The following is a 23,279-nucleotide window of genomic DNA, read 5'->3' as shown; positions in this document are numbered from 1 at the left end:
TAAGTTTACTCATACTGTAGCAGACAAACTGTCCTCCAGCAACAAATTCCAGTTTGGGTCAATTTGAACATTGAACTCTACGTATAAGCCCACACATTCGGTGGCATAAACTTATTGCATCTATCTTTCTCTTCTTAATTTCAATATTGTATCTTTTCATCTCGCGCGCTCTTCAGCCGGTGTCAACGAGGAAGTATAAGTCCCTACGTTCTGAACCAGTAAACTGTACGAGCAACCATTTGTTACAGCACAACTAGAATCGCGAACTGCAAGAAGCCTTAGAAAGTAGTAAACACTTCTTAATGTGCCTTTTATTTTGTTGTATAATAAAGCATATAGATACTTGTTAGTCTATATTTAAACTAATCTTATAAGTAAAATGAAGAGGCTATTAGCTCTTAAACCCTCTCGCACTCGGTCGCAGACAGAGGTAGCAACTAAAGATAAAGATGGGCCCGAAGCTATTGCGAGTCTGGCTCCTGTCGAAACTGCCGAATCTCTTTCAGAGGTGGTTTCAAATAAAGCTAGAGACCTAAGTAGCCTGGAGTACATCAAGCTCAGTTGATACATAAGCCCAAAAGAAAAAAGCAAATCAATATACTGAATATACTCCGAGATCACGAGTTGAATTTGATAACATTTGTTAAACTACAATATTGTTTACAATATTTCAATCTTTACATGATCTTTATCATAGTAACAAAGTTGTTTTATTGTTTATTATCTTATTTTTATAATAGCTCACAGAATATCAATTTAAAAAAACAGTTAATCTCTACCAAAAATCGTGCCGGTGTGCGGACTTGAACACTTATAATATTGAAAACTTTAATTATGAACAAATATAAACTAAATACTGATTTAAAATAAGAATTAAAACAAATGGAAAACAGGGTCAGCCTCTTAAAGTATATTTTAATCATTTAAAAACTGTTAGTATAAGTCAGCTATTGATATAATAATATTTTTAACTATAATTCATAGTTTAACAGCTAAAGTTATAGTTAGCTTGAATATAAAATGTACTAGTTAGTTACTCATAAAAACTATCGTTTAAAACTTATAAGTGACTCTTAACCTTATAAAACTAATAGGAGTATATTAGGTTAACATAATCAATAAAAACAGAAGCTGTTGAATTACAAACTCATCAGGTGTAGTACAATTGCAGTTATTAAAAACTGAATGGCTGTTAGACTGTTCACATTGTTTCACAATGTTCTAAAATTCGTAAGAACTAGCTCTCCCTATCGGAAATAAGTATAATTTTGCTAAAGGTTTAAACGAAAAAAGGTTTCAACAAAAAAAGTAACTTTTAACTATCTTGACAAAAATAAATAGATATTCAACTCGACTATTATTTTTAGGCAACATAGGCAACAAACCAAAACTTTCAAGTTGAAGCTTTAAAGCGTAGTTGCCAGAATTCAATCATCTAAAACCAAACGTATTCGAAATTAGTACAAAATCAATTTTTAAAAATATGGCAACCTTACTTAACAGTACTTGTTTTATCTAAATGAGGTTTTTATTAACTGTCGTATTTAGTAAAATGTAGCACAGTTGTCAGGCTATACATATGTCAAGTATTTCTCCAAATGTTGGAAAACTTATAAGTTTTTTTAGTATTAATACAAGCTAGATACTATTAAAACTAGTATACTATCAATCATGATGTCATTTCTAATTATTACGTCACTCTACTTAGTATTCTATATTTTCCTAATTTTGTATACTGGACACAGTTTACAAGAAATTCTCTTTTTTGGATTTGTTAAAAAAATTGCATAAGAACGTGGTACATAAAATGAATTCAAATAAAGATCTAAGATTAATTTTAATGATAAAATAATCATTTTATAAGCAGTGAAAATAAAACTAAGACCAAGTTTTTAAACATTAGTTAAGATAAAAAGTTATGGTCCATTGGCAATTGTTACTAATATCCACAACACATTGTAAAAACTATATCGAGCGTGTTGAATATAAACCTCAATCAGTAATCAAAGAATTATTAAATATTCTACGTATTTTTGAAAGATGTAAAAAAGTGACAGTTAGCATATATACAAAAAAAAAGTTACTCAGCTGATTATAGTAATTCAATTAAACTTTTTAGCAAAAGCAAAGTAAAGTGAAATCTAAACGGCTACAAAAACCCTAAAATAGTGTATTTAAACTTGTTATATTTTAGGCAAAAAACTAATGCAAATTACACAAAATAAAAATTGTTTTAGACATGGAATTCTAACAGGCGACGATACAACGTACAAATAAGATTAATTCAAGAAACCTTTAGCAACAACGTAAAACAACAATGTCACTCTGAATTAGTTCCATAGTATTGTTGAACTTGATTTGGAGTATAATATCAGGATTATTTACTACAAATATACATAATTTGTAATAAATATCCAGTTTATAATACTAGAAACCACAGTTTGAATATGAAACTTTGTATTTTAAATACTTGCTCATTATATGATGGCAGTAATTAAGTGTTTTAAAAACTTATAGTTTAAATTAATTTAAGAACAAAAATCTTTAGAAAGCACAACAAACTAATTACTGATTTATCACAGATATGATTTCAATATTTAACGAGATTGAAAACATAAAAATCTCAGAAGTTGTCAAATTAAAGCTTAAGAGTATCTAAAATCAAAAAGTACAAAAAAGATTATAAAATGGCTTTAAGATGTACAAAAAAATAACTCAAGCTTAATTTACAACGTATATTCGACAACAAATGAGATATGGTTAATACAAGAAATAAAGTTTTCAAAAACATACAATAGAACCTGAGAAAGATATAAAAATAATGTTGAATGCAAACAAAAATAAAACAAAGGTAAGAACAAAACTTGTAACTGCACAAATAAAAATTATTGTTTTAAGAAATAAATATGTCATTTATGTATCAAAATAAAAATACATGACCAACAAATTTATTGTGTGAAACAAAATCAACATAGTATGGCAACACAATAAAGCAACCCAGAAAACAAAACTATCAAAAGTACGTTCACGCAAGTAAGAAAAGGAAATTAGTGGTGAAAATAGAAAAATCAACCAAAAAAGCAGGCAAAGAAAGCTAACTATGTTTTAAGGTAAACTTAAATAAGAAAACTACATAAACAAAAGGAGTTTATAGGCTTATGGCGACACCAAACATAATTCTTATTACAAATTAGAAAAACTTAAAAGTACATGGGAATAAACTTTGGTATTACTTTTTCTGTATATTACTGTTGTTGTTATACAACTTGGGTTTTTAGTGTTTTTTTTTGAACAAACGTAACTTATTTCAAATATTTTGTTTAGTAATTTTACATTATAGACAAATATCTGAACAGTTAATTAAAATATCATAAAAAAATAGCAACTCTACCATTCACTTTTGAACAAGAGAGTTTTAGTTTTTAAATCAGCAATAAAGTAAGGGATTTCACTGTTAAAAACGGCGTTAGCTTCTAGAAACTCGAGTAAAAATAAAACTAAACTTTGAAATAATATTTTTACCAATAAAGAAACAGTTAGAATCAAAAACTATATATAATTATATTTTAAGCCAAGGAGTTTGCTTGGCGTGACATGATGTGATTTAAGCTATTTTTCCTAACTTTAAGGATACAAAAAATTAATCTGAACAAAATTAACAACATATAAAAGTAAGCCAGACTACAAAACTTTGAAAAGTACGTAAAAAACAAAATTAAAGCTGAAAAATGCATAGTACTTAATCAGAAAAAAGTCTAAAAAAGGTAGAGAAAGCTTCAAACTATATTTAAACTACAACTTAACTGTAGTTGAACAGATAAAAAGTTAACAAAATAGGTGATTTGATGGGCTTATGCCGAAACCAAACAAAATTCTTATTACAAATTGAAAACTTTTGTACTACATTTTCTGTACATCACTGTTGATGTCTTACAATTTTGTTATTTAGTGCACTTACGTTTTTTTTAATGTTTTAAGTTTTATAGTCTGGATTGAAATCTGAACACCGAGAGATTTTAACAATTTATTAAGAAGAACAAATCAAAATGTTAAGAAAAAAAAAATATTAACTCTACTTTTCATTATTAAACTTTGCTGAAGTTTAAGATTTTAAAATAGCAATACAATAAGGTTATGTTTTTTAAAAACGACGGTTATTCTAATATTCTACTTACAGGAGTTTGGCGTGACATATACACATTAATTAAAAATAAGGTTTAACAAACTATGTTTCAGTACTTATAAGATAACTGCAAATTTAGAAAAGTACCTCAGTTAAGAAAACAAATTTAAACGAATAAAAATACTCTAATATTTCAGAAATTCAATTTATCTTCAATATAAAAGTTAAACTAAGTTTTTAAGCAAAATTAAGAAAATGCAAAACAAACTTGATAAATTAAGTATGACAACTCATTAGAGGAATTAAGTTAAGATTCCTATAACCTGTAAACCATTAACAGTATCATAAAAATGAGTAACTATAATAAAATAACATGTTCAGTTTGATGAAGAAAGTAAAGTTAATATTATAAAAGCCTCATAACTGAAAAAAAGGCTTAAACACTTTTACAGGCTTAAAAAAGTTCAAAATATCATAATAGGAGTATAATTCGTCGTACTAAAGAATATCAGACACATTTACAAATAAATACTAAATATGAAATCATCAAACAAATAAACAGTAAGGTACTCCAAAGAAAATTACAATAAGTGTTTAAATAACTAAACAAGTTTTAAGATCTAAGTTAAAACTCAGTTAAAAACCCTATAACTATACTTATAAACATGAAGTAAGAAATACAGGTGTAAGAAAATATGATATAACAACACCAATTAAATTTTGTAAAGCTTTAGGTTATTAAATGATTAACTAAAATTCAAACTAGTTATATTTTGCGATTTTGTGGTTAAGATAAAAAAAAATATTCTGTTTCTCAACAAAAAATATGTGTATACAAAAAAATAGTACGACTTTGAGACATAAGTTAGATACATCAGAAAATTAGCAAAAAGTTGTGCAGCTTTAAACTGTTATTCTTATTTAAAAAGAAACCATCCAACAACCTTATTTAATAGTATAACACGCTGTTTGCAATGCAAAAAAATTTCACAGTAATAAGAACAAAACAATGAAACTACAACCCAAAATATAAAAACGAATCAAATTTCAGTGTTGTTTAGATACAATAAACCATTAGTCTTTACTTAACTTTTCTAAAAGTATAATTAAATTACGTAACAACAAACTAAAACTATAACAACGAACCAAACCTATACTTCAAGAGAAACATTTTTCTAAACAATTTCACAGCTATAAGAAGAAAACAAAGTAATCTTATCTAAACTATAAGAATGAATCAAATTTTAACTTTGTTGAGAGGAAGGTAAAACAAATCATTAGTTGATACAATGTTTAAACTTAGCCCAGAACTTCATTTTAGAACGAGAAATAAAGAACATTTAGTTAATTGGTAAAACAAGAATGCTTATCAATAGTCAGAGAATTAAATAAGAAACAGCATTAAATCTCAAAAACAAATGCTTTTAGTTCAGGTTAAACAAAAGTTTAACAAGTTTTACGGCTATAATAAATAATATGTTAACGAAAATTACAAATTTTGATGTCATTAAAAGTGAAATGTATAATTTATTCAAAGAGTTTTATTCATTTATAAATCAATATTTATCCTACCTTTAACAACCATATAAGATTTCCAAGACATATAAAAAACATTTTAAATAAAAGTATATAAATTATTTTCAGTCTTTACTTAATCTTGGGCAAGAAGCAGAACTAAACAACGAAATAAAAAAGTACGATAATAAGCTAGACTTATAAATAAACATCATTAACTAAAGAGAACCCGTAGAGTAGTTTTTAAATAAACTTTAGAATTATTTTACAGAACAACAACGAAGTGTTAACTAAAAACATATTACTGGATCTAACTTTAGTTTGTTAAGGTAAAAAAAATCATGGGTAAAACATAGTACAGGAATCACTTTTAAACTAATTTTTTTTTAAGTACAATTAAATCAAGAAATAAAAAAAAATTATAAATATAAAGAATTATAGAGACAAGTTTAACTGAATAAAGGTGGACAATAATATTGTGCAATTAAACAATTACTGGTTAATTATTGCTATTGAAATAGTATTTGAATTTGACAAAAAATCAAAAAGCTTTAACTTTAATATCTTGTACGCTACTTACGAAAAGCTAAGAAATATACTGTATAAAAAAAATTTTGGTTTTGAGGGCCGCAGTTTGTCGACCCCTTCTATACAGTATAGAGCAATCTAAAGCAAAAGAACATGAAACATTATCTAAAATGTACTTTAGACATAAGATTTAAACAATCATACTAACCAACACAACAAGATGATAATTAATAAGAAATTAATAATAATTTACTGTAGTTCGAAGATTAGTTCATTTTAAAAATATTAAGGGAATGTAATAAAATACAGCTATATCAAATACAGATAAATAATGCTGCACCAAATCAAAATACTAATAACAAAATGTGAACCAATAAGTTTTATTTTTATACCTACAACTAAACTGATGATCTACATTTAAAGACCGAGATGAAAAATATTATTTGTCGATACATAGTTAGGTTGTATTAATGTAAAGACGACTTGTTGTTTAAAGCAATAAATTATTTTAGTTAAGAGTTAGTTACGGTATACATCTACATGCAGGAGTATAGCAGAGAAATTTAGTGAAGTGTCCTAACTGTAGAGATAAATATAAAATTAGTTAAACAGGTTTTATAAGGCCGAATTTAAATACATTAAAATTCCCAAAGAATTTGACATAGTTTAATTCAAAATACAATTTTGATGACAAGAATTAAGTTGACCTATATTTAAACTAGTATATGAAAAAAAAGATAATAAAGAATGTAAGGCAGAAGTAAGGCATTTCTACAGTTAAGAGACAAATTTTACCATTCATTTTACATAGACAAAAAGTCTTCACTATTTAAAAATATCAACAGTTTTTAGGTTTATCGAAATGTTTATTTGAGTTGCAATTACTACTTGATAGAAACAAGAAAATATTTCTAAATGTATAAACTATTTAAAATTTAAAGTTAATCGTTTGCTAATAAAGATCCTATCGAAACAAGTTCACTGGAAAATATAATAAAAATAAATTCAACCAGTACTACTTCTTTATTTTCTTTTAACATTTCACAGAAACAAGTATTAGTTTAATAAATAAAGAGTACTGTTTAAATATTATTAAATGTACAAACATAATAAACATGTTTGTGTTAGGTTGAATGTAGGTAGTTAAAGACCGAAATTAAAGACCTAGGTAAGCACTGCTGGTTGGTCATAGTGCGTACCTAGTTGGCAGGTTACCTTGAAATGAACAGCTTAATCTTAAACATTTAAAGTTAAATGTAAATAGTTTAAAACATAACATTAGAAATAATCATATAAAACAGCGGAACAAGATGATAATTATAGATCAAATATTAAAAGTTGATAGTTATTTTGATTAGAGCTTATTATTATGATATATATGATTATTATTATTAGAAACTGAATGTGTATCTAATTCCTAAATGGCACTACAAAAATTACTTTCAAAGGTAACAAAATAAGACCTCAAAACTAAAATAGCTTCTGGATTGAATATTTACAATATAATAATAATATTCAAGCTTTTAAAAAATAGCTATTTTTAGTTTAAGATGCACTCAGTTTAAAAAAGTCACGTGTAACGCTTGCATACCTAAATAAAATTGATATAGATCATGAAACTAACTTAATAACTCAAAAAGCTTTTAAATAGGAAGTATATTTTAACTGTAATCATTACTTGAAGATTAAATAAGTATTGTTTGAGACAAAGAGTTGAAATAATCATACAAACCAGCACAACAAGATGATGATTGATAATAATTGACTGTAGTGGGCTAGAAGTAGAATTAAGTTACGAAACAACAAAATAGACATGTAACAACGTTTTAAACTCACAAACAAACGCTTTTAGTTTTAGAGAAACCAGAGAGAACATTTTTTAAACAAACTTTTAATTAACTTTACAACAATACGAACAAAATAATGAACTACCAACTAAAAGAAAAATTGGATCTAATTTCAATATTGTTAGAATAAGGTATATTTAATCACGAATATAAAACAATTGACACCTAATCCAACAATTTTTTTCCAATCTAAACCATAACTTAAAAATAATTTCAAACAATTTTAGTTGAAAAATAACTAAAGATAATTACCTCAAAAGAAGAATTAGTTGGCGTAACGGTATTTGTTCTAATTTATTAAAAGTACAGAGCTGGTAACTGCCATTATGTATATAGTTAAACGCAGCAATAAAAAAAAAATTGAGAGTTGATTGCCATTAATATTTAAATCTATTAGTTTAATTTGATACACTTTATGCAATATTTTTTATGTCTGTATTAATTAATGTATAAGCTTTACTTAGCTTAAAAATATAGAGCAATTTAAAACAAAACTTAATAATCTACAATCCAATACATAGTATGCATATATTATAGTGTTATTAAAAATTACTAAGTTTATACTGTATGAAACTACCGGGTTATGACGTAATAATTGTGTGTAAGTAAACGTTGAAAATATCACAAAATTAATAGAAGATTGTGGACAAAAACAGTAATTTGTTGGTGTCTAGTTTAAATGATGACCCAAACTTATTTATACAAACTAAGACGTAAATGGGAAATGTAAAACTTTAGAGCACTGTTTCTATCTAAATTACATAAATCTCCTACATACAATGATTGCAAAGATTTCTATTTTTCATACACTGGAGAGTGAAATTAGTCTGTGATATCTTATAACTTCTAGTTAAGTTAAAGTTTAGTTATGACTTAGAAGTACTAGCACACTTACTCGTACATCAAAGTCATAACTAAAGGTGGTGCCGACCAGCAGAGTAACCGGGCCTAAAGGACAAGAATTAAAAAAAAACAAAGGGCTACGGCCGGTCGATGACACGGTGCTTCGCACCTGTCATCTCTCCGGCCTGCCCTTAGTCTTGTCCGCTACCTTAAACTTAACTTTCAAACTCATAAACATAAAACCACTCAGTCATAATTGAAAAACTATAACTGATATTACCGTCAGGCCTTTAATGGTTTCACATCAATGAATTAGATCACATAAGCTCAAGGTTAGTAAAAGATAACAGATAAAGACCGTACAAATACAACGCATAAACGTATATTCGTTTGGCAGTTACGCTACTCACGGTCTATTTGACAGAAAAAGAGGGCCTTCAAGAAAAAAGGCCGTAAAGAAAAAGAGAAAAGGAAAAGATGAAAAATTTTTCGCCGGCGAAATGCCTTAAAAAATAAATTTAAATAATCTCCATCAAAAAATCTCATCACATTTTCGGTTTGGGGAAATCCCCATTTTTGAAAATATGGGTGGGGGCCTGAAAAATTTAGTGCGTACCTTATTTTAGAAAACCTATTTAATTAATGCAAATAATGTGTTATTAAAAATTTAGTGCGTACTTTTAGCGGGTGCGTACATTATTTTAGAAAACCTATTTAATTAATGCAAATAATGTGTTATTAAAAATTTAGTGCGTACTTTTAGCGGGTGCGTACATTATTTTAGAAAACCTATTTAATTAATGCAAATAATGTGTTATTGAAAATTTAGTGCGTACCTTATGCGGGTGCGTAGTACTTAAAGAAAATCTTTACTTATAACAGAGAAAGTGTTATTAAAAAACTAGTGCGTAATACTTAGAATGCGTACCTTATAGATGCCTTTATTTTGTTAAAACTACATGTTTAAGTTAGGGTTAAAACCCAAAAACAAATGAATACAGATACTACATCATCCTGGTTAAGTACCTAATGTTTTACATATACATGGAAAACAGTTCATCAACCTCATAGATAGGTGTACTTTTTAATTACAGAAAATAAAGCAAATAAAAAAAGAAAAAAACTACAGACCTTTTAAATGTGTACATTGACAAATCTATTTATATGATTGAACTGTATTCTATGTATACATTTAAACAATAGTCAGTTAACTTGCTTATGTAAATTTATTTTACTTAGATAACCTTTTAAAAACAGTATAAAACTTAAATTAATCAAAAATAAAAAACCACTTGAGATTCATCTAAACAGTTAAAATTACTTTGATTCAAGTAGTAACTATATTTTTGTCAAATAAAACTTTAAAATTGTAAAAAATAGTTTATGTTCTTGTTAACTTCAGTTTTATACTGTTCCTACTATAGGATATCACTTTACTTGTCATGTAACTTATTAAGCTAAAGTTTATCCATGATAGTTAAATTGGTCTCATTGTAAAGTAATTATTTAGCAATCTAATAATTACAAAGGTTTGCGCTGTTACTACCATCACTACTTACTAACTAGTATACTTTAATTTACTTTATATATTCACTAATAGACTTTGAATGCTTACTTAATTGCTTTGTTTAATCACTGATCTCAGACAACTTTTTGTGTGTTTCTTAAAATGTGCATACAAATTAAAGGTGTTTGATGCTTTGAACTTATCATTTCAATACATTGTTACAAACTAAAACAGTTAAACCATACTACTTTGTGTCAATAACATATGTTTATTAGCCTGTAGTTCATTTCAAAGTTTGTCAAATACTTGCATCATTTGAAATCTTTATGGCTGTATATTTATACTATTACCAAAATTGAGTCTTTACATTTGTCATATACATAAAAAACAATACAGCAAGTTGTTGATAAATGCTTATTAGTGCAAACATATGAACAAAAGAAATTATTGATAGATAAAAGAACAGAAAGAAGTTAGTGATAGAAGAAGAGAAAAATTAAAAAAAAGTGAGAATAAACCTCATACAAATTTACACTAACAAATTTTAAATTTTGCTTGCTGTGAATTGCTTTGTAAATATATGAGTGTAAACTTAAAACTTTGGAACATTTTGTTTTTTAGCAAACCTAATCCTGATATGGTTTAACTGTTTTCTTTTGTAAAAAAAATGAATAAATAAAGCTTTATAACAATTAAAACAGCTTTGAAACTAATGACATTTTTGTTTTATAACTACTCTTCCTACTTATCTTTTATGCACACTTTAAGTAACTCTTATTACAAATCATTAATTTATAAATGTATAAACTACATTAATACAATCAGAACTAAACAACTTAATTTTTATGTTGTAAATAAACTTCTACACTTAGATTAGCTTGCTGTCTCTTTGGGCTTCATTCATGAACAAAAAACTTCTTCATACAAGCATATAAAGTTTAGCACAAATGTTGCTACTTTTAAGTGATTTTATTTATTCTTTTTTAAGTTTTCTCTTAATTTAAGATAGCCTAGTAATGTTAGGAGAATGAAGCCCAACAAAACAAATATATGTTTATAAACCAAGGATACAACTCTATGAATAGCTAATATGAATTTGTGCAAAACTTAATTAACATCTAAAGCTTAATGTTATTCAAGCATGAGAACTCAAAAAATTTAATAGTATTAAAAGGACTCAACAATTGATAAATAGAAAATCTAAAACTTTAAGACAGAATATCAAGATTTATTGTAAATATCCAAAAAACCTTGACTTTGTTACTGATTATTCAACTACTATAACTGGTAACCCTAGCAAAAATACTAAGTTTTGCACAAATTAAAACAATCTAATTAACTATAAAACAAACTAACCTCAACAGCTGCTGTAGTAGGTACTCATCTTTAATCAGATTCCAAAAAGTGTGATCCATTGCCTAATCTTAAGATGTAGGAGAAAGCCAAAGTTACAACTTATAAAGACCTTTGAAAAAAGCTAGAAGATTAAAAATTTTACAGAGGTTCAAAAGATTTTTCATAAGAATTCTTTTGAATTTCTCTGCTCAGTTCACTTTACAATGATGTTTCAAAGATTTCAAAGACTGAGATGCAAGTTTTTGAAGCCTCTTGATGATTTTTTTTAAATGCATCATGTAAGTGCATTCAAACCAATTGATCTTGTCTGAACATGTCATGCTTGTAGTATAAACACTTGTCACAATTTTTATGAATAAAGATATATGCATTCTGTGATGAATTAAAAGATAAAATAAAGATTTTTTCAAAGGTTTTGCATGAGAAAAATAATATAGATTATCAACATAAATTTCAAGACTGTTGGTTGCCAAACTATTATTTTGAATTTTTCTCTACTTATTTCACTTTATAATGATGTTTCAAAGATTTTAAAGACTGATATGCAAGTTTTTAAAGCCTCTTGATGATTTTTTGCATCAAGTAAGTGCATTCAAGCCAATTGATCTTGTCTGTACATGCCATACTTGTAAGTATAAAAACTTATCACACTTTTTATTATTAAAGATATATGATTCTGTGATGAACTAGAAGATTAAATAAAGAATTTCTTCAAAGGTATTGCATGAGAAAAACAATATAAATTATCAACATAAACTTTCAAGACTGTTGAATGCCAAACTAGGTCAAATGCGTTCTTAAACTTACTCACACAATGTAGAAATATAAGAGTTTTAGAAGATAAAATGAGCAACAATCATCAAGTTTTATCTTCAAAAATATTGACAATCAAATAGAGTTTGCTTAAGTATTGTACAAAGCTCACATAAACAGTATAAAAAAGAAAAAAAAAAGAGTTACTTTACACCTACAGCATCTAAGGTGTTTTTACTACAAGTGCTTTTCTCAAAAGAATATTCATTGAAAAAAATATTTTGCAAAGTACTATTTTATTGTGATGTCACATTAAAATGTAAGACTTTAGAGAATTCATAAAAACTACAAATTGAAACACTATCTTAGCATGGCAGGGTTGTTTTTAGCTTTTTCGAACATAAAATGCTTTTTATTTTACATAATGTTAAACCTTAAACTTTTTTTTTTTGTAAAAAATAAACTGTTTTAATTTCATTCTTATTATTCATTCTTTTTAAAGTTTTTCGTAGTTTCTACCTTTTTTACTACATTGGCGATAACTGGTTTAACATATTGTTTAATATTTAAGCTACAGTAATTCATTAAGCTCATATAAATTACATTGACAACTTTATAAAGACATATAAAATAAGCGTTCAACTCTTAATTTTACGAAATTGTTTTCTTTTTGTTTTAAATATGTTTATTACTTAACAATTTGTACAAGATTTATTTTATTTACCTTTATCTCATCAGGTAATAGCATTAAATTTAACTTTTGCAAAATCATTTTAGTTATTATTTAATTTGAATCGTTTTGCCATATTTGCCAAAACTATACAGTTTTTGTAGTCATTGGTATAACAACTTTTTGAAGCAGGTAGAAAATAAAAAAAACCATTTTGTGCATAGTGAGTGAATGCTAAATAAAGACACACTTATCAAAATATTCATGAATGAGTTTGAAAAATAACTACTTTTATATTGCCACAAAGTCCATATGTTACAAGACAAACAAAACTCTGTAGAGTATTTTTGAAACAAAGTTCAAGTATACTAAAAAATTTAATTCTTTTTATAATAGATTCTCACTCACACAACTATAACTTGTGTGTACACAGATTTTTATGCAAAAACTTCTAAAAGTATCAGTCATTTGCAACAATGTTAAGTGTTAATGCTAAATGATACAATTTTTGTTTTATTTTGCAATGTTATTTATTTGTAAAGTCTTTACTTTGCAATCATTAATTTAATGTTCAATGCTATACAACATTATCTTGCCTATAATAAATCATAACTTTTTAATATCTCATTAATTTGTTGTGTGCTAATTAAATAAATATTCAAGGGTTTTTTAAACACTTAAAGCTAAATGAACTACAACATCAAATATCCCGTTGACATGCACACCACATCACCTAAACTTTTAAAGGTAAGTAAATAACCTGAAATTTTTGTTTTACATTATTTTTTCTTATTAAAATCACTGACCAGCTATGCTTTTCAATATTCCAAAAATCATTATTTTACAGACAAAGTTTGTGTATTTAGGGTGATTATGATGTCATATTACATGAAAAGAAGTCTCAAAAACGTCTTAAGACCAAATCAATAAGTATAAGTCTAGGACATGTATAAGTGATTTTATTACTGTTTAAGATGAAAAATATGTGATTTTGGGGTAACTAATTTTTTGGCCGGCATACCTTTTGTTTGCAATTATTTTTTAGATTCTTCTTAATAAAGCAAATACACATTTTTGATAATTTAAAGTATTTATATATTAGAGGTACACTTAGAACTATTGTTTCAAAAACTGCATGCACTTGGTTTTAATAACAAAATTTGACAGTTTTGGTGGTCAGTATTCAGAGAAAAATACTGTACAGAAATTCTCTACTACAGTTTAAATATTTAGAAAAAACATTTTTTTATATTTGATCATTGTTGTTTTAATAAAACAATATACACAAATACTAATGTATAAAGTAAATGTTTTACTAATGCAATTTAAGAATAGTTAGTAAACTTATCTAATAAATTTAATATCAATAAGAAGGTGAAGAACAAATGGATGTTTCACAAGCAGAGGAGCCACACTCAACAGAAGTCAGCCTGGAATTGAAGCCTGTCAGCTCCACATACACTTATGCTGAGCAGCAAGAATACAACCAGATGTGTTCTACTTCCTATGAAAACAAGTTGGTTTTGTTTTGTCAAATAAATATTATCATTGTTTTTATGTATCATAGTTGGTTTGCACAAATACTACATTTTTGTCTAAGAAAGTTTTGTACTGTTGTAATAAGGGTGGAAAACTTTTTTAGTTATTAGAACAAATTTACTTAAAAAATTCTCTCTTTGGCTAGACTTTTTAAAAAGCAGTTTTAGTGGGCTATGTAGTTTTGAATATTTTTACAACCACAAAGAAAAAAAAATGTTTGAAACTAATTGTTTAAATTACTGGTTCATTAAAAACAACTGTGTACTAAAAATAAATTAAAAGAAAATTGTATAGTTATTGTTAGTAAGAGCTTAATTTTATTTGTTTTCTGCAAAGCTAAAAATACTTCACAGCCACATATTTCTGTTTGCTAACAGATTTGGTCTACAGGTCATACATTTCCCATCCCTACTTGATACTATTGTTTTTCAACTTTTCGAAGTTTTATGAATTATTACAAGAATATGAAATATTCTTAACTTACACAATAAGCTTAAGGGCATAGGGGGGTCCTCCTTGATTTTTACAAGTTGATCTTATTTTATAGAGTTTTATCCGAGCTATCAGACATTTTTAATTTAACAGTTTGAAAAAATTCATAGTATTTTTAAAAACATGAGCAGTCAAAGTCAGTGACATCAATAGGTTTCTAATGAAAGGCCCAAACTAAAAACACAAAAAAAGACCATTTCACTTAAAATCTATCTCCTCCTTCATTTTTAAAGCAATGTTCTTCAAATTTTCTAAAAAAGTGTATTATTAAATTTTAAAAAGATTGAAGTTTTTTTAATTTTGAAAAATAAAATTTTTATTAAAAAAAAAACCACCTATTTTTTTTTGTTTTATTCTTATCTAAAGTTATTTTTTTAATATTTAAAAACTCCAACTTTCAATTTTTTTAAACTACAAAAGGAACGTTTCCTGAAAATTTAAGGTCTCTATCGCAAAAAATGAAGGAGAAGATACGTTTTTAGTGATGTTTTAAATTTCCAAGAAAATTGACTTAGAAAAACTTTCAATTTTTCATTTGTATTGGAAACTTTTTATGAAAATTAGAATATCTCAAAAGTTAAATAATTTTTTTTAATTCTATAAAAACTGGCTTGTTGTTTGTACTTTAAGCTTTCATATAAGGTCCAATGTTATTTTTGTAAAAAAAAAATGTCGGACACCCCTATGCCCTTAACTTATTAGCGAAAAAAAACCTTAAAGTAGATAGAGATGTTAAAAAAATATTAATAATGTTGTTATATATATATAGTTCTTTTTACAGTTTAGTTTAGAACCTTGACTTTCTACCTACAAATTTTCAAAGAAAAATTCCAAAAACTTAATTTTTACTTTTTCATGTGATGAGTCCACTGTTTGATATTATAAAAATTTATTTTAATTTTGAGATGTTTTATTTTTTGTAAAAAATTATAGAATTTTGAGATGTTTTATTTTTTGTAAAAAGTTACAAATTTTTCATTGTCAATTTTCTCAGAATTTTTAAAATCACAAAATATCTATCTTTTTTTATTTCATTTGTAAAATTTAAGACTCAAAATTTTTTAGGAATAGTTCCTAATATAGTTTTAAGACTTTGAATGTTGAAATTTTTAAAATATTATAAATATTTTTTTTTTAATGAAAATATTTTTGTATTTAAAAAATATTTAAATATTGATAATGGACTTTCTGTAAAATAGAATGTATTTTAGGGAGAAGATAGGTTTTTAGTGAAATAATCTTTTTTTTTGCGTTATTTGTTTGCTCTTTCTTTAAGGAACTTACTGAGCTCACCAACTTCGCTGGCTTTTATCTCAAAATTTACTTTGAATTTTTTATGTGGCCTATTTGAAATTAAAAATAGTGCTATTTAAAATTAAGCAAAAAAAAAAACTAGTTGTTAATATTGTATACATAATTATATATATAAAGGTAAAAAAATACCTGCAAAGTTAAGATTTTTTAATTTTATTGTAAACTAATATACTAAAAGATATGAGGGTTAAGTTATGTCTTTTTTAAGGTTACCAAAAAACCTCGAATCCAGGAAAAATTTGTAATTTGAAAATTCAAGGTAAAAAAAAAAGAAAAATCCTGAATTAGAGTAATTTTGAAAAAAAACCTGGTATTTTGAGTAAAAATCACTAAAAATACCTGAAAAGTATGGTATTTTAAACAACTTTTAAATGTCAAGTAGTAAAGTTTTAATTGCAAATAAATAATCTATCTTATAAATAAACATTTTTGTCATCTTCAAATTTTTTTTAATAAAAAAACAAATTTATAGAAGCTTTTAGAAATCTTTTCAATGTTGTTATACTATTAGGCACAGTTTTTTACCTTAAACTTAATTTAAAAACTGAAAATAGACCGTAAAACGTCTAATTTTAGAAACCTGGAAGAAATTTTGAAAACCTGGAGAAAACTTGCCAAAATCCTTTGGCAACCCTGCTTAACAAGTTCCTGACAAACAGCGGACGTGCAGATAAGTGTTTGCGTGGCGTGCTTCGAAGCGGGCCAGTACGTCGAATCGTTGCGGTTGATCGAGGAATTGGAAGTCCACCACTTCGCGCACTTTTCCACCAGCAAAGAGCTGTTCAAGTTGAAGGGCATGTTGCTGCTGAAGCTCAACGACTACAAGAGCGCCAAGGAGAATTTTTTCAAGTGCCTGCAGATATCGGCGGAGGACTCGGTCGACATCAGGCTGGAGCTGGCCGCCATCTTGCTCGACACCGGGGAATACCGCGTCGCCATCGAGGTGTTTTGGTTGTTTAATTAGTCTGCTTTTGTTTGAAACTTTTTGAGATTTTGTGAAGTGTCTAATTTTTTGATAATACTTTAGACACTAGATGGAGCTGAGAAAGAGGAGAATGAAAATGAAATTTCACCGAAAGACCAGATGAGGCTGCTGAATTGCAGGTTCAAAGTTTTCAAAAAGTGGGGCCAGCATCCCAATAAAAAGTTTGTTATTTGTTGAATGTTAAGTTAGCGCGTTTGTTTTTATGTTTAAGAAGTCAAGCTGTGCCGTTTCGAGTTACCAGAACACTTTTATCAGCTTAAATAGAATTTAAGAATCGTTAGCTAAAATTAAATAGTATTTTTTTATAATGAAACCCTAATTTGAAGTCTGATTTTTTCCTTACGTTCTGTTTAGCTTTAGCAAAGTTAAAAATTATTAATAAATATGTATAATAAAATCTAGATGAGGAAAAGATAATTTTAAGAAGATTACTTATGTACTTAAAACAGTATTTGGAGCTGTTTTTTTATTCGATAAAAGCCAAATCTTTTGATACGAAAGCAGAGATTAATATTAATAATAAAAAAAAAACTAATGTTCGGTTTGTTTACTGTAGTTTCATCAGAACAATAACAAAGTTAGCATATTTTTTTAAGGATCAAAAAAATACACATTACGACGTTTCAAATAAATTGGAATAGTTTTAGTTGGCTAATGCATTAGCCAACTGAAGTTATTTAAATTTATTTGAAACGTTATAATGTGAAATTTTTTGATTCTTTAAAAAAGGTTTATTTTAACTCTGTTACTGTTCTGATGAAACGCTTAATGTGTAGAAACTATAGAAAAAAACCGAACATTAGTTGTTTTGTAATTGTATTATTAATACTTTTTACAGTAGATTATTTTATTGTGGTTAAATTATTAAGTTAAAATGTTTTCAAAAATGTTTTTTTTTGTAGAATGTTTTTCTTGATAATAAAAATTGCACCGAAGTTTTATAACCAATTATGAAAACCTAGAGTTTTAATACATATATTATTAGAAACACTGCTTTAAAGCAAATTTTAAATTAAAGAAATATTTTGCTCAATTATAAGTGCTTAAACCAATTCACAAAATTAGGATACGATAGATCACTAATACCAACTGATAGACTATTTTTTTTTAAAGTTACTGGAAGTAAAAAAAATGTTTATTAATTCTTAACTAACTTATACCCTTAATGCTAATAAACATGATTAATCACAGAAAGAAGCTAGCAGCTGCAGCGGATGTTGTATTGATTATGCTCGCCAACAGACTGAAAAGTACTTTCAAAACTGAGGTTAATTTCAGTTAGCACTTTTTCTGCTTAGTACAGACAGTTTTCTTGTTTTCCAATAAATATAAAAGTACTTTGTTTGGTTATTTTCGTATCAGAGTTGTTAAAAAACCTGACATTTGACAATTTTGTAAAAAAAAACCTGGAGTTTGAGAAATCTGGGAAAAGCCTGGAAAATCTGGAATTTTGAACAAAAATCATTAAAAAATCTGGAATTTTAAAGAAACTTAACATGCAAAGAAATTAAATTTCGATTATATTTCAAAAATCTATCATATAGTAAAAGAAAATAATAATAAAGTGCTTTTTTAACATATTTTAAGTAGATTTACAGTGTCTTTTCAATGTTGTTATACATTCTAAGTCAGTTGTTTACCTTAAATTTACTTTCAAACCAAAAGAAACCAAAATATTGTTATTTAAAATATCTGGAATAAGTTTAGAAAACCTAGAAAATTTTGTCAGAAAAACCTTTGACGACCATATTGAATGCAACTTTTATTTTTTATCTGTTAAATTTTTCTTAAAAAAATTACTTATTTTATCTTCTAAATATCATGCTGATTCTTCATTTCTCACTTTACTTTGTGTAAACAAAAATATATTATTTACAAGGTCTTTACCGAATTATCAAACTTTAATTTTCTCATACTGTCTGGGCACTTAATAACTTTTAAAATAAATACAAATTAACTGGTTCAACGTTCAAATTTTTCAGCTGTCAATAGTGAAGCGAAGTAGGAAAACAACCAACCCGTTCGCAGGCGAGATCAAAGTGACTTGCAAGAGGGCGGGCAAGCAGAGGATTGACGAGGAATTGTACCTGAAAGCCGACTGGCAGGTCTTCAAGCAGAGGCAGTGGATCGACTTTTACAAGGTTTGTTTTGATACTGTTTCACAGGTATGTTTTAGAACGCTAGTGTATTTGAAACTCTTTTAGTTTTGCTTTTGACACTTGTAAGCGAGTTTGAAATATGAGTGTAATTTTTTAATTGAAAAATAGTTTAGTTGTACAATGCTTATTCACTTATCCGGACGCTCAATTATACGGAAAATTTCAGTCAAGAAGAAAACTTTTTAAAAATCAGTATTAAACACAAACATTTTTGTGTAATACATACTAATGTTTGAGCTTTGATGCTGTGAAAATTTTTTAAGTGATTTTATAAGTTCTGCAATTTATTACAATAAGTTATTAATACTAGTAAAGCTTACGTTCAATTTTTTTAAAACTATTTTAGTTATTAGAAACCTTTATATGTAAAATAAAAAAGTTATAAAAAACAATGTTTTTAATTTTTTTGAAAATTATATATAAAAGTTTTTTTATGTTTGGTTTTTAATTCAAACTATCAAAAGTTCTTAATTGAAACAATTTTTATTTAAGATAGATGCATAATTTTTTTTTTATTATTAAAAAGTTAAAAGTTTGACAAAGTTAAAAGCTTAAGCCTGGACCTTCGTATGCCGTGAGATAAGCTCAACTTTAACATAAGGTTAAATCATACCAAAAAAATCCATTTTAATACAAATAGTTTACAACTTAAGATTCCAAACTATTTTAATATTTTTGCTGCATATTATTTCTTTAGTACAAAAAATTTTACGACCTAAGACTCCACCAATATAATCAACCTTATCAATCAAGGAGTTGCTGAACCTGCTCAACACGTGCAAAAGATACAAGGAGGCCTGTTTGATAAGCGACCACGTTATGAAGGAGAAAAACTTCTTTTCGCGCGCGAAAATTTCAAGAAGCAAGCTGGAAGTTATTTTGTTCAGGTTCAGCCTGTTGAGCGGGTGGTACTATTACGCCTACAAAATACTCAAGTTTGTTTGAATCAAGTTATTTGTTTTGTTGATATAATGAATACTTTGCTGCATTTTTATTAAATTTTAATTTTACAAACATAAATAAACTTATCAAGCAGTATTTTCAGCTAATTTTGGATTTTAGTATACATTTTTAAATTAAAAACTGTATTAAAACTTTTAGTGCTTTTATAAATGGCATCCGAAATAAAGACTGTTTTTTTTTTATAAATATAAGTTTAAAATTCTAACATCATTTATACAAACACTGTCTTACTGTACATTGTTTCCATACAAACCTGTTGTATATCAATTGAAGGAAGGTGATCTTGTCGAAGAAGGAGGACCAGTCGTCGGTGCAGAACCACGTGTGGAATATATTCAATCAGGTGGTCACCAGGATGTCTCACAGTCAGAAGGTTCTCAAAAACACTCACAGGTTTCTCCACAGAATCATGGCGGTCAGTATTGTGTCAAAAAAATTCGCAGAAAAGTATTATTAATTGCAAGGCAGAAAATTTTGCGTTTAAGGTTTTTTTTATCTAAGATAATAAATACGTGTTTATTGAATACTGTCTATATCCCAGTATTGGTTATCTATTATTTTATTCCAATAGTTATTGTTTTTACAACAATAATGCGCTTTATAGTAAGTAAACTTATGTTGACGTTTTTTGTTTTGTGCTAATGTAAAGTATTATTTTAATGACTGGTTATGTTTACCACTTTTTAATTGCAGAGTAAGTTAAAGTTTTTCGCAATAATGATAAGTTGTTTTAGTGTTATTTTCAAATTTAATTACTAGCAAAACAAAGTGGTTAATCTGTTTTCTTTTTAAAAGCATTCACGAAAAGCAAGTATACAATTACAGGTACAAGATAAGAAAGTTTACCCGCTTCAAAGCATGTTCGCTCATGGAGATATTGCATCTAATAACTTCAGACCTGCACTTAATTATTACATCGAACTACTAGAAGAAGTTTGTCAGTTTTTTGTGGATGTATCTGTACTTTATTTGTTTTTCATAATTTTTAGTTATCAAAAACAGAATAGTACATAATAAAAGTTCACTAATATATTTTATTAAAAACCAAGTAAAGTTTCAAAAAGTAATTATAAGCAAACTAAACGTTATTAACAATTTTAATCCTTTTCTGAGAAAAACTAAAAGTATATAGTTTTTTAAACTCGTTCTTTTACTTATATCTAAAATTCATAAATTTTTGAAACTCTTATAGTATCTTTGTGTAATGTATTAAAGAAGTGAATGTGTAAGTTAAAGTAATACTTTTACAGTTTAAAAATGTCTTTAGATTCATTTAGAAAACGTACGTAGCTTTTTTAAACCAACTTTCGTCGTTGCTATCGAATAAACTTATCTGATAAATAACAAGATTACTTGCAGGAGCAAGAAAATCCGGAACTGCATTTGATAGTGGGAATTTGCTACTGCCACATACTCACGCAGAAAACTTGCGGTAACAAGCACACTTATGTCGCGCAAGCCTTCGCACTCCTTGCCAAGTATTGCCAGGTTTGATTATTTTGATAGACTGTTTATTACGTTGAAGATCCTCAATGGTAATGTTTAGTTTTCTTGCTAGAATATTTGTTTTGATAAAGTCTAAAAGCTGACGTTTTTGAAATTAATGAAACAAAGTTGTTTGTAATATTTCATTGATAGGTTAACTATTAAAGATTAATAAAAGCTATATAAAGGTTTTTTGTAAGTACAGTTTTAACCCGCACTTATTTCATTCGGATATAAATACCCGCAAACATAATTTTAACTTTGTGCATTCAATAACAATAAAAGCTACTTAAAATTTTTGAAAGTTCATGAGTCAGCTTCTGTTTGATAAGTAAACAAAATATCCTTCTTTCAGTAATGATGTTATTTAATATAAACTGAAAAGGCTGATATTTCAAATAAAACTTGAACAAACCTGTATAATGTTTGAAATGGCAGCTGCGGAACAACAAGCAGGAGTCGCTGTACAACATCGGGCGCGCCCTCCACCAGATCGGGCTGAACCACTTTGCGGTGCACATTTACGAGGACGCGTTGAAGTGCGGACCACCTGCCACTGTGGTCGACGCGGTGTGCGAGGACAGCTTCGACCTCCGGCACGAGATCGCCTTCAACCTCAGCTTGATGTACCGGCAGTCGGGCAACCACACGATGGCCAACTACGTGCTGTTCAAACACAACGTCGTTTGATGCTGCACGTCTCAATTTCAATTGACGGTTTTAGTTTGTTTTGCTGCTTATGCCTTTTTAGTAAATTTTTGTAGAATTTTATTCCTACTTTTATCAAGGACGTTTGAAAAATTTTCTTATTAAGCACAAACCTTCAGTTATTTTAGATTTTTTCCTTCGATAAGCTTGCAGAAGAGCTCTTAAGATTTTCACTCTTTTTTATAATTGTGTTGATTTTAAAAGTTATTTACTATATTGTAAGTTTCGTTTAGAAAATTGAAGTTTTAGGAAATTATAATTTTGTGATACCTAGATTTTTTATAATACTAAAAATTTAAACTGATAAAAATGTATAAAGTAAAAACATTTGTATTTTTCCTTCGTTTGCTGTCTCAAACAATAAAACTAATTATAAACCAGTAATGATTTCAAATAATGACTAACTTTTTTTTATGCTATTTATACATCTAGAAATAAGACACTTTTTTTTACATTATTGCATAAAATGTAGGTTTTTATAACATATAATCA

The 23,279-nt window shown here is 27.1% G+C and overlaps 1 protein-coding gene across 1 annotated transcript; it reads left to right on the top strand.

Moving 5' to 3' along the window:
* The first annotated feature begins 379 nt into the window (after positions 1–379).
* Positions 380–22,769, top strand: LOC145836770 (general transcription factor 3C polypeptide 3-like). The gene is made up of 12 exons (XM_082944543.1): positions 380–560; positions 14,517–14,658; positions 16,385–16,395; positions 17,147–17,430; positions 17,515–17,633; positions 18,664–18,739; positions 19,455–19,637; positions 20,385–20,566; positions 20,868–21,009; positions 21,420–21,527; positions 21,954–22,082; positions 22,518–22,769. Exons 1-12 carry the CDS (start codon positions 380–382, stop codon positions 22,767–22,769), a joined length of 1,809 nt encoding a protein of 602 aa, XP_082800669.1.
* The last annotated feature ends 510 nt before the right edge of the window (positions 22,770–23,279 follow it).

The sequence above is a fragment of the Thalia democratica genome, chromosome 5 (genome assembly GCF_965202585.1).
Source record: "Thalia democratica chromosome 5, ktThaDemo2.hap1.1, whole genome shotgun sequence".
In the NCBI taxonomy this organism is placed as follows: Eukaryota; Metazoa; Chordata; class Thaliacea; order Salpida; family Salpidae; genus Thalia; species Thalia democratica.
The sequence above is the reverse complement of the archived record's forward strand: the minus strand, read 5'-3'. Positions and strand labels throughout refer to the sequence as shown.

Excerpts from the sequence above, each read along its gene's own strand:
- LOC145836770 (XM_082944543.1), top strand. The coding sequence starts at position 380 with ATGAAGAGGCTATTAGCTCTTAAACCCTCTCGCACTCGGTCGCAGACA. Across the intron at positions 21,528-21,953 it reads ACATCGAACTACTAGAAGAA|GAGCAAGAAAATCCGGAACT; the intron begins GTTTGTCAGTTT and ends GATTACTTGCAG. Across the intron at positions 22,083-22,517 it reads TCCTTGCCAAGTATTGCCAG|CTGCGGAACAACAAGCAGGA; the intron begins GTTTGATTATTT and ends TTGAAATGGCAG.